This window comes from Cetorhinus maximus, chromosome 20 (genome assembly GCF_964194155.1).
Source record: "Cetorhinus maximus chromosome 20, sCetMax3.hap1.1, whole genome shotgun sequence".
Taxonomy (NCBI): domain Eukaryota; kingdom Metazoa; phylum Chordata; class Chondrichthyes; order Lamniformes; family Cetorhinidae; genus Cetorhinus; species Cetorhinus maximus.
Window position 1 is genome coordinate 63,588,380 of NC_135898.1, and position 12,230 is coordinate 63,600,609.

At 44.1% G+C, this 12,230-nt stretch overlaps 1 protein-coding gene across 10 annotated transcripts in view; it reads right to left on the minus strand.

Moving 5' to 3' along the window:
* Window positions 1–12,230, minus strand: part of LOC144694436 (C-terminal-binding protein 2) — a 312,875-nt gene that overhangs the window by 19,266 nt on the left and 281,379 nt on the right. For all 10 annotated transcript variants that reach the window (XM_078564845.1, XM_078564840.1, XM_078564844.1 and 7 more), the window contains 2 exons: window positions 10,005–10,219; window positions 2,783–2,913 (listed from right to left, as the gene is read on the minus strand). In XM_078564845.1, coding sequence (XP_078420971.1) covers window positions 2,783–2,913; window positions 10,005–10,219 — 346 coding nt within the window. The remainder of the gene's footprint in view (window positions 1–2,782; window positions 2,914–10,004; window positions 10,220–12,230) is intronic.

Below are 12,230 nucleotides of genomic sequence, written 5' to 3' on the forward strand. Positions count from 1 at the left end.
AAAGACAGAATCCTTGAGTTCAGTGCCTTTACAGCACTAATTGTGGGCCAGGAGAAGATGGGTGCTTTCTTCCAGCAATCTGTCTGCTCTTCCAACACCCACTGTGATCAGATACCCCCACTCAACCATGACCTGTTCCCCCGCTTAATCGCACCCCACCAAGATTGATCTCTCATTCCACTCAGCACCCTGTCCATCCCTCCTCCACAATCTTTCACATATTCCACTACACCTACCTGCTCTCAGCCCAGCTGTTCTGCAGTCTTGTGCTGTAGGATTTCCCACCCGATAAGCAGCCAGTCTGTCAATCAGGCTGGCTGCAGGTGGGAAAAACTACAGATAAAAAAATTAAAAAATAACTTATAGAAAACCCCTACTTCCAGCTTTCCTGACCTCAAAGCAGAGCCTCCCCTCCACCCCCTCCCAGCCTCAAAGCAGAGTCTGCCCCATCCCCCTGCCTCTGAGGTAATACCTAGCCCATGGTCACAGTTGTCATGCAATAAATAGTGAAAAGGGCAGGCACATTTCCAGCTTTGTCGTTTTTAGAAAGTACTCTATTTTTGAGGTTCTAGTTTGTGGCTGTGACTAGGTAAGTCTTCTGCAATCTTAAAACTCACTATTTAGGCACAGACATGGCCAACCTGCCACTTTTTCAGTAACCTGGTATGTAACCAAGTTTCTTTTTCTGCATGGTCATGTTATTCAACTGGGGAGTCAAAAAGACTTTTGCAGGTCTCCAGGCTGATGCAGAACTATGGTGATACCAGGCTTCTTTCAATGTCAGTTGAGCTCACTCACTAAACCTCTTCAGATAAACAACACAGGCCACCGTGCATTGAAACCGTCTGCAACTAAGGACTGTCACAATATGCAGATATTAAAAAAACTTGATTTGCTTCATCTATGCACTGAGTCCAGATGAATAGGATTCTGTAAATTGACAAAATGATTGTGCTCGGTTTTCTAGAATATGCTTAATGCATATGAAGTGATATTTAGGTGCTACTAAGTGTCACAACTGAAATGATAGGTCAGAATGCAACACCAAACTAATCTGATTATGTTATAGTACAAATTACACTTTAATACCTTAATTAGATTTGTAGTATAAAATGCCAAAAAAAGAAAATACTGCTGGAGGCTCACACAATAAATCTGTTTGGAAAAAAAGGGCTAATTAAATTCTAAGCTTCACTTTCAGGTGAAATTAGTGATCCCTATCACCCTTGACAGAATGTAGAAAAAGTGGATTGGAAATTTGTCTTGGGTGGTGGTGCAGATGGACTGTATCACACTGGCCAATATTCAGTGCTGTTGCGATCAATGGAATTAAATATGAAACAAAATCACTTGGCAGTACAGAATTTGAGTATTGCTGAAAAATGACACGCTGTCAAAGTTTTTCATCTTACACTCATCAGGACAGATGCAAGAATGCTAAATTTCAAAGAAGTAACAATTTATACTGCATGAGAAAAGGGTGATGATTGGTTGGCAAGTTGACTCTGGTCAAGGCACTGCCATGGAAAATGCGCCAGGGAACTATTGTCTCCCGTGCTTTTGTTTAATTCAAAAAATGGCACAATGCCTGGACATATTCTTTTTGCTTGCAGAGGACAGGTTCCTGTGCCTGAACATATGTAGCTTTTAGCAAGTGTAAATGAGCCACATTGCGAGCCCTACTGATAATTCTTTATTGGTTGTTAGTGTAATTATTAGCACACTCGGAATTGTTCACCAAGTGCTGTTCAATCGTGGAATCACATCTAATGTCAGGTATTATATTATGAGCTTTGCAAGCACAGGCTGGTTGAGTACAGTCCACAAATCTGCCTACGGTGAACAGCTGGGACATGCTGTTTGGTACGATCTGCCTGTCCTTGGAATACATGGTCTAAATACCTGGCATTGCACGGCACTGAAATTCATATATCACATTACTCATTTGTGTGGTAGGCAGAATGCCTTTTTGCCTTGATAGCAGCATCCTGTTAGTGGAAAGTGTTGCTACTGCATAGTAGAAGTGTGAAACTGCGACTACCAGCCTGTGCTTGCAAAACTCTAGATTCCCCCATGAAAGGAACCCTCCTCCCAGCATCTACCCTGTCAATCCCCTCTTGGAATCTTACAGGCTTCAATAAGATCACCACTTATTCTTCTAAACTCCAATGAATACAAGCTCAGACTGATCAACCTTTCCTCACAAGACAACATTTTCATCCCAGGAATCAGCCTCGTGAACCATCTCTGAACTGCTTCCAATGCAAGTATATCCCTCCTTAAGCAGGGAGACCGAAACTGAACACAGTACTCCAGGTGCAATCTTACCAATGTCCTATACAACTGTAGCAAGGTTTTCCTGCTTTTATACTCAATGCCCCTTTCAATAAAGGCCAATATTCCATGTGCCTTCCTCATTATTTGCTTTACATGCATGCTAACTTTTTGGGATTCATGTACAAGGAGACCCAGATCCCTCTGTACTGCAGCCAGATCATACCATAAACCACAAGAGCAAACACAAATAGTTTAGAGGTCATCTATGCCACTAGACTGGTTCACTGTACATAATCCATTTGCTTGCCACCATTTTTAAAAATATTATTTTTATTACTTCTGTTTTTGTAAACTTTGCCTGCGGCCACCAGGCACCTCACAGCATATCAAGTTAATGTAGGGCTTCTTATAATTACAAAGGCATGTCCTGATGCCCCTTGAGGCATTGCCATACTGTATTTTCTGGATGAATATCCTCAAATCTGAGTTTGTTACTGCATCTTACCTGAAGGGCTCACTCTCATGAACATCGAGAGCAGCACCTCGTATTCTTCCCTCTTTCAGCCCCTGAGCTAAAGCCTTCTCATCGACCAGTCCTCCTCGGGCTGTGTTTACCAAAAATGCTCCCTGCCTCATCTGGGAACCAAACAGGAAAGAAAGAGTTTATTCCAAATGCTGAATTGCACCATTGTCTCCACAGGATTTCTGGAGTCACTCTGGGTGAAACACAATACCTCACAGGACAAGTTCAGAAATGCCAGGAAGATTGTCCAACAATTTTAAAATAAAGAAGTCAATCAAATCACAGTTTAGCATAAAACTAACCAAAACCACAGAAAGAATGTTTCGGGCACATGACTTTAGCAGAAGATTCTGTGACATGGCTTTCTTTGTGCTCTAACTTTATACATTCAATAAACCCAAATAAAAATAACTGCCTAAACTTAGCTCACTGTGCAATGAAGTCCATATAGGAGAATCTCTTCAGTGTGGAGCAACCTTACTCGACTTCAGCAGGTTTACATTACAGACACTGCCTTGGCTCTCTCTGAACATTGTGACTCTGCAGTCATTTTTGAGTGATATTTCAGATCAGTCTGACAAACAAGGTGGACATGTTTTCATACAAACAGAAATATTAAGCAAAAATGTCTTTAAAGGCTATATTTACAACAATAATTTCTATCATATCTATTGTGAAACTGATTGAAAATATAACTCAAAAACAAGACAGCTCTGAGAAGTTAAACTAATTCAGTGTCGAGCACTACATGCTCAATAGTGTTGGGAAATGAAGGAAGAGGAAGGAAGGGACAGGGCATCTTTATCATTGTCTGATGACTCTTGCTGGAAAACAGATATGCAGGTGGGATCAGAGTCAGCCTCAAAGAGCTGATGCAGGCTGACATATGGCCAATTATCATGCGGGCAATTCAACTATATGCAGCAAGAATCATCTGAAAAAAAATGGATAATGTAAGGCAATAAAAAGCAATAATCCATTGTCACTTAAATTGCTTAAAGAACAATGGCTACATGTCAGAAGCAATTTATTAGATGAGAGATATCCTAAGGATGGGATAAAGTGAGAGACAAATTTAAGCTCTTTTTTAAATAGTATACAGGGAGGAACATTCCTATTTATGAATAACATAGTCCCAATGGGACGTTCCAGCCAGAACTTGGGTGGCAACAGCTACACCAGTATTTGACAAGTTGGCAACTTGGATTTATAGAGCTTTGAAACTCTTCTTCATCAGTACAGTACAGATACCATCTGGAATCTGTGCACTTGTTCCAGAAAACTCCCTAATTCTAATGAAACAAGCCCACAGCAACACAAGTATTTTTTTTTTCAATATCACAGCATTTTATGCTTTATGCATAGAATTGGTCTCTTTATATAAGCAGGGATTGACTTGCACTGGAGGCAGTTCAGGGAATGTTTACTGGGTTGATTCCTGCGTTGTATTTAAAAGAATGAGAAGTAATCTTATTTAAACTTATAGGATTCTGAAGGGACTTGATAGGGTTGACACAGAGGATGCTTCCTTCTGTGGGGGAATCGAGAACATGGGGGCACAGTTTCAAAATGAGAGGTCTCCCATTTAAGACGGAGATAAGGAGGAATTTCTTCTCTCCGAGGGTCATTAATCTTTGGAATTATCTACCCCAGAGAGCAGTGGAAGTTGGATCATTGATTATATTCAAATCAGACATATTTTTGATCTGCAAGGGAGTCAAAAGTTATTGTGGGGGCAGGCAGGAAAGTGGAGTTAAGGCCACAGTCAGATCAGCCATGATATTATTGAATGGTAGAGCAGGCTCAAGGGGTCAAATAACATACTCATGCTTCTAATTTCTTATGTTCTTATATTCTCACAATAAATACAGTCTTGCTACTTTGTTTGTCCATTCAAATATGACATTCATTACAAAAAGTTGTCAAATTAAAAGATAATACAAATGAAGGACAACAGAAACTGTAAAGGATGCAAAATGATGTGTATACATTCTCTCACACTGCTGGCTTTGTAAATAATTTATATCCCCCTTCTCATTATTTTGAAGGATGTTTCTCTCCTTGGGCTCCATTCCATTCTCTGGCATCCCATTGTCTGGCATGGAGGGTGAGTAGTTTGAATGCCATTCTCAAATTTGTTAGCAAGAGATGGACACAGGAGAGTCAAGATACCTGATATTTGTTTTATATATGTTCATGGGATGTGGGCATCGTTGGCTAGGCCAGCATTTGTTGCCCATTCCTAGTTGGCCTCGAGAAAGTGGTGATGAGCTACCTCTTGAGCCACTGCAGTCCATGTGGTGTAGGTACACCCACAGTGCTGTTTGGAAGGGGACTTTTGACCTAGCGACAGTGAAGGAACGGGCGATATATTTCCAAATAAGGATGGTGTGTGGCTTGGAGGGGCAGTTGCAGGTGTGGTGTTCCCATGTATCTGCCACCCTTGTCCTTCTAGATGGTAGCAATCGTGGGTTTGGAAGGTGCTGCCTAAGGAGCCTTGGTGGGTCCCTGCAGTGCATCTTGTAGATGGTACTCTGCTGCCACTGTACGTCGGTGGTGGGGGGAGCGAAGGTTTGAGTGGGGTGCCAATCAAACAGGCTGCTTTGTCCTGGATGGTGTTGAGCTTCTTGAGCGCTGTTAGAGCTGCACTCATCCAGGCAAGTGGGGAGTATTCCCTCATATTCCTGGCTTGCGCATTGTAGATGCTGGACAGGCTTTATTGGGTCAGGTGGTGAGTTACTCACCACATGATTCCTAGCCTCTGACCTGCTCTTGTAGCCATGGTATTTATATGGCTACTCCCCTTCAGTTTCTGGTCAATGGTAACCCCCAGGATGTTGATAGTCAGGGATTCAGCGATGGTAATTCCATTGAATGTCAATGGGTGATGGTTAGATTCTCTCTTGTTGGAGATGGTCATTGCCTGGCACTTGTGTGGCGCTAATGTTACTTGCCACTTGTCAGCCCAAACCTGGATATTGTCCAGGCCTTGCTGCATTTGGACATGGACTGCTTCAGTATCTGAGGAATCGCAAATGGTGCTGAACATTGTGCAATCATCTGTGAACATCCCCACTTCTGACCTTATGAAGGAAAGTAGAATTCACCTCCTGACTCCCCAAAGCCTGTCCACCATCTACAAGGCACAAGTCAGGATGCCTGGAAGAGTGCAGCTCCAACAACACTCAAGAAGCTTGACACCATCCAGGGCAAAGCAGCCTGCTTGATTGGCACCCCTTCCACAAACATTCACTCCCTCTACCACCGACACACAGTAGCAGCAGTGTGTACCATCTACAAGATTCACTGCAGAAACTCACCAAGGTTCCTTAGGCAGCACCTTCCAAACGCACGACCACTACCATCTAGGACAAGGGCAGCAGATACATGGGAAGACCACCATCTGGAAGTTCCCCTCCCAGCCACTCATCATCCTGGCTTGGAAATATATCGATGGCCCTTCACTGTCACTGGGTCAAAATCCTGGAACTCCCTCCCTAACAGCTCGGTGGGTGTACCTACACAACAGGGACTGCAACGATTCAATGTGGCAGCTCACGATCACCTTCTCAAGGGCAGTTTCCCTGAAGGATCCCCTTGTCCTCACTTTTCATCCCACCAGCCTCTGCATTCAAAGGATATCTTCCACTATTTCCGCCAACTCCAGCGTGGTTTCACCACCAAACACAGCTTCCCCTCACACCCCCCAAGAGCATTCCATAGGGGCCATTCCCTCCATGACACCCTGGTCCACTCCTCCATCAGCCCAATGCCTTATACCCTTCCCACAGCACCTTCCCATGCAATCGTTGAAGGTGTAACACCTGCCCCTTTACTTCCTCCCTCCTCACCATCCAAGGCCCCAAACACTCCTTTCAGGTGAAGCAGCGATTCACTTGCACCTCATTCAATTTAGTCTACTGTATTTGCTGCTCAAAATGTCATCTCCTCTACATTGGGGAGACTAAATGCTTTGTGAAACACCTTCACTCAGTCGGCAAGCATGACCCCGACTTTCCTGTCACTTCCCATTTCAACACACCATCTTGCTCTCCTGTCCCACATGACCGTCTTTGGCCTGATGCAATGTTCCAGTGAAGCCTAACACAAACTGGAGGAACGGCACCTCACCTTCCGATTAAGCACTTTACAGCCTTCTGGACTTAACACTGAGTTCAACAACTTCAGACCATGAATTCTGTGCTCCATTTTGATATTTAAAAAAAAGATTTCTGAACCCCCCTGCCCCCACAGGGCTATCGGTAATTTAAGTTTTGCTTTCACAGAGTGCTGACCATTGTTCTGCTATTAACACATTCTGCTCTCTTACTTTTATGCCACTATTAGCACCTTCTTTATTCTTTAACACTCTCATTAACACGCCCTTTGTCTTGTGTCCATGGCATCTTTGTCAAATTTCTCCTGAGCTCCCACCTATCCCTGACCTTTTAGTTTTCTCCACCTGCTCCACGCCCCCGCCCTCTCTTCAACAGTATAAATCCCATCACATTTCTACCTCTCTTCAGCTCTGAAGAGTTATGCAGACTTGAAACGTTAACTCTTGTTTATCTCTCCACAGGTGCAGCCCAACCTGTTGAGTTTTTCCAGCATTTTCTGTGTTATTTCAGATTTCCAGTATCCTCAGTATTTTGCTTTTATTATAGTGGAGAGTTTGCCCCCTGATTCCCATGGACTCGAGTCTTGCTAGGGCTTCTTGATGCTATACTTGGTCAAACACTGCCTTGATGTCAAGGGTGTTCACTTTCACCTCACCTCTGGAGTTCAGCTCTTTTGTCCATGTTTGAAGCAAGGATGTAATGAGGTCAAAAGCTAAGTGACCCTGGTGGAACCCAAACTGAGCGTCAGTGAGCAGGTTAATGCTAAGCAAGAGCCACTTGATAGCACTGTTGATGACTCTTTCCCTCACTTTACTGATGGCTGAGAATAGACTGATGGGGTGGTAATTGGCCGATTTGGATATGTCCTGCTTTTTGTGCACAGGACATACCTGGGCAATTATCCACATTGCTGGTTAGATGCCAGTGTTGTAGCTGTACTGGAACAGCTTGGCTAAGGGCACAGCTAGTTCTGGAGCACAAGTCTTCAGTATTATTGCCAGAATATTGTCAGGGTCCATAGCCTTTGCCGTATCCAGTGCATTCAGCCATTTCTTGATATCACATGGAGTGAATCAAATTGACTGAAGACTGGCATCTGTGATGCTGGGGGCCTCCGGAGGAGGCCAAGATAGATCATTCACTCAGCACTTCTGGCTGAGGATTGTTGCAAATGTTTCAGCCTTATTATTTGCACTGATGTGCTGAGCTCCCTCATCATTGCGGATGGGGATATTGGTGGAGCCTCTTCCTCCAGTGAGTTGTTTAATTGTCCACCACCATTCACGATTGGATGTGGCAGAACTGCAGGGCTTAGATTTGATCCATCAGTTGTGGGGACACTTAGCTCTGTCAATCACACGCTGCTTATGCTGTTTGGCACGCAAGTAGACCTATATTGTAGCTTCACCAGGTTGACACTTCATTTTTAGGTATGCCTGGTGCTGCTCCTGGCATACCCGCCTGCACTCTTCATTGAACCAGAGTTGATCCCCTGGCTTGATGGTAATAGTAGAGTGTGGGATATGCCAGGCCATGAGGTTACAGATTATGGTTGTATACAATTCTGCTGCTGCTGGTGATGGCCCACAGCGCCTTATGGGTGCCCTGTCTCGAATTGCTAGATCTGTTCGAAATCTATCCCATTTAGCGTGGTGGTAGTGCCACACAACACGATGGAGGGTGTCCTCAATGTGAAGGCTAGACTTCATCTCCACAAGGACTGTGTGGTGGTCACTCCTATCAATACTGTTATGAACAGATGCATCTGCAACAGTCAGGTTGGTGAGGATGAGGTCAAGTATGTTTTTCCCGCTTGTTGGTTCCCTCACCACCTGCCGCAAACCCAGTCTAGCAGCTATGTCCTTTAAGACTCGGCCAGCTCAGTTAGTTGTGGTGCTACTGAGCCGCTCTTGGTGATGGACATTGAAGTCTCCCACCCAGAATACATTGAGAATCTTTGCCACCCTCAATGCTTCCTTCAAGTGGTGTTCACGAACATGGAGGAGCATTGATTCATCAGCTTGGAGGGGGTGGGTGGCAGGGGGGAAAGGGTGGTAATCAGCAGGGGATATACTTCGCCCACGTTTGACCTTATGCCATGAGACTTCGTGGGGTCCGGAGTCGATGTTGAGGACTCCCTGGGCAACTCCCTCCCAACTATATACCACTCTGCCGCCACTTCTGCTGGGTCTTTCCTGTGGTGGGATAGGACATACCCAGGGATGGCGATGGTGGTGTCTGGCACATTATCTGTAAGGTATGATTCTGTAAGTATGAATATGTCAGGCTGTTGCTTGACTCATCTGTGAGACAGCTCTCCCAATGTTGGCACAAGCCCCCAGATGACCTCCTGCCCTGAGACGAAGCATCAGTCTGACAGCCTCCTGCATCAACAATGACCCAACTAAGTTTATAGACTTGTCATGTGTACAATTACTGTCATGGCCTTCTTCATTACATTGGAGTACAGGTACCATGATATATCCACCAACATTCTGCCTGCTTGGGTGCATGTAAAGCGGTCCCAAGGCATTACTTTGAAGAAAAGCAAGGGCGATATGCCTGGCGTCCTGGCCAAAATTTATCCTTCACCAAAATCACAGAAACAGATTATCTACTCATTGTCATATTGCTGGCTGTGGAAGTTTGTTGTGGGAAAATTGGCTGCCGTGTTCCCTAAGTTATAACATTACTACACTGCGAAAGTACTTCACTGGCTGTAAAGTGCTTTGATCAGCCAATGGTCATGAAAAGCACTATGTAAACGAAGTCTTTTTTTTAATATTGAGACTGCACAGCAAAGTAATTGTGAAACATTGGCACCAATATTCCCATCTGCATGGCCCGTGTTACACTCATTTTTCAGCCACTGATTTGACGGAAAAGACCAGAGGCAGGACAAGGGATCATCAGTGCCATCAGTTTAGCCATGGTCATTTTGTATATACAATAGGGGAACATTACTTTACCCCTACTGATACTGCATTAAATATCATTAATATATTTAAACTAGAAAAAAATTTTAAACACTCTAGGAACACTCAAATATATGTGCCAGACTGCAGCTATGATATAAGTAGCATTACCTGTTTGATGGTGAAGTCATTAATAAGATGGTGGTTGTGTTCATTCAGGTTGCAGTGCAATGACACACAGTCACTCTGGTACAGCAGATCCTGCAGGGTATAAACTCGCTGAACGCCTAGAGATCTCTCAATACCATCAGGCAAATATGGATCATAAAATATTATATTAAACCCAAAGATTTTGGCTCGAACAGCAACAGCTTGGCCGACACGACCTGCAAAAGACCAGACGAGCATGGTTAGAGAGTTTGTGTGACAGCAACATGAGCAACAGTATCAGCTGAAAATATCACTGATTGATGTAACCGAAGCAGCATTTCAGGACAAAATAAACAACAACTTACATTTATATAGCACCATTAACATAGTAAAAACATCCCAAGGCACTACATAGCAGGGCTATCAGATAATATCTTACACTGAGTCACATGAAGAGATATTAGGGTATGTGATCAAAGTACTAGATTTTATGGAGAAATTTAAAGCAGGATAAAGAGACAGAGAGCTTTTCAGAAGGGGTAATTAAGTGTACAGATACTCTTGTTCAAGTGTAAACTACCAGTTGTCCCAATCACACAATAAGTGCAGAAATGTCCATATTGTGGGAGAATTGCCAGCAACATGTTGGAATCTCAGATTCTCGCCTCAGAGAGCCAAGAGTGATTGCTGCCCTTAACTAATACTTAGAGTTCCTGCAGGGAGGAAACTCTGGTATATTCCCAGCTACTTTGTCTTGATTAAGAACAGAAAATTGGTGAGCCTTCCGGTTATCTTGGCTAATCAATCAATGAAAGAATGGCATCAGCAGAAATCTTGAAGTTGCCTGCAGATTTCATTTATCTATGTGGCTAACACAGCATGACAGGAAAATGGGAACACAGAAAAAAATGAAAAGTTAAGTTAAAAAAAAAGTCTGAGAAATTGGATTCATTAGCACCCACATTTTGGTTGCTACATGTGCCCATAGAATTCTAAAATGCCTGTGGCATGGACATACACTGTGGGGCAATTCACACTATATGCCATATTGGTGAGGACATTTGCATGTGCAGTGAGCCCCTGACAGAAGTGTGCAGAGCAAGCAGGTCACGATGTAAATCAGAATGCACTGCTGACTTGACACTAGCGATACCTTTTTGGAGCTGAATGCACCATTTATCGCCCTCTTGTACCTTGCTCGGCTGAACACATGTTCAGCAGGAAGGACCTCCCACCAGCGCTATTTAAAGGAATCGCCTACAACTTACAAGTTAGTTGCTGGTTGATATTTTTTGGCTGTTACAATCATTCTACCAGTATTTGGTGCTTTCTATCATTGTTTCAATTTGCAAAAGCCCACAAGGAGTGGAGTGGCAGGTGCTGAAAGACGTTTCGCTGATTTCAAGGTTTCTGACAAATCAATTTCTCCCAGACAAAGGTGCACTAGTAGGCACCCCCTTTAGAGCATAACTATGAGAATGAACGGAGGCTGTGCAGAGCAGGACAAGCTGCTGGAAGAGTGAAGGAGAAGGGGGGGGCGGGGGAGAAGGACTGTCGCGGGAATACCATATTTGCTCAGGGTGTTTAGGGAGCAATTTGCCTAGCTGAATCTCAGCAAGGAACATGCGTGAGAAGCCCTTACTAAAATCTGCTACTTGTTGCAGCCACAACTGCGACCTCGTCTCGGCATGAGCAGCAGCAGTCTGGGCTGGCTGCCAGGCAACACCAAGGGCAGTGGCAGAGTGTCTGGGTAAACAAATTCTGTCTTCTCTAGAGGACAGCAGGCATGTGCTCGATAGAGCCAAATTCACTGCCCAGGGAGACGTTTTTGTAATATGCTGCAGGATGGATCAATGAATTGACCCTTTAAGCCCCTTTTGCACCTTGTAAACCACAGCCATGATGGCAGTTGTCTGAGATTTCACTGTAGCGCTCAGATGTTGGATGGTTGCTACTTGTGCTGCAATGGAAACTGGAACTGGCGGTTGAAACTGGTGCTGCTAAATGATTGGATTTCAATATGTGCACATGGAGTTGGTTGCCATTTCATTGCTGGATAGGATGGGTTCCAAGTTCCCCTAAAATCCCTGTACCAAGTTGCAGCTGGACTCCTCCATGCTCCTTGATATTAACTTCAGGTTTCCCAATGCACCAAGCATTTTGTTGTGCCTTCCCATCAATGTTTATCTGTACGCTGCCTCACTGAAGTCCTATTCCAAGTTCTTCAAGCGGAGTCATGTGCAACCT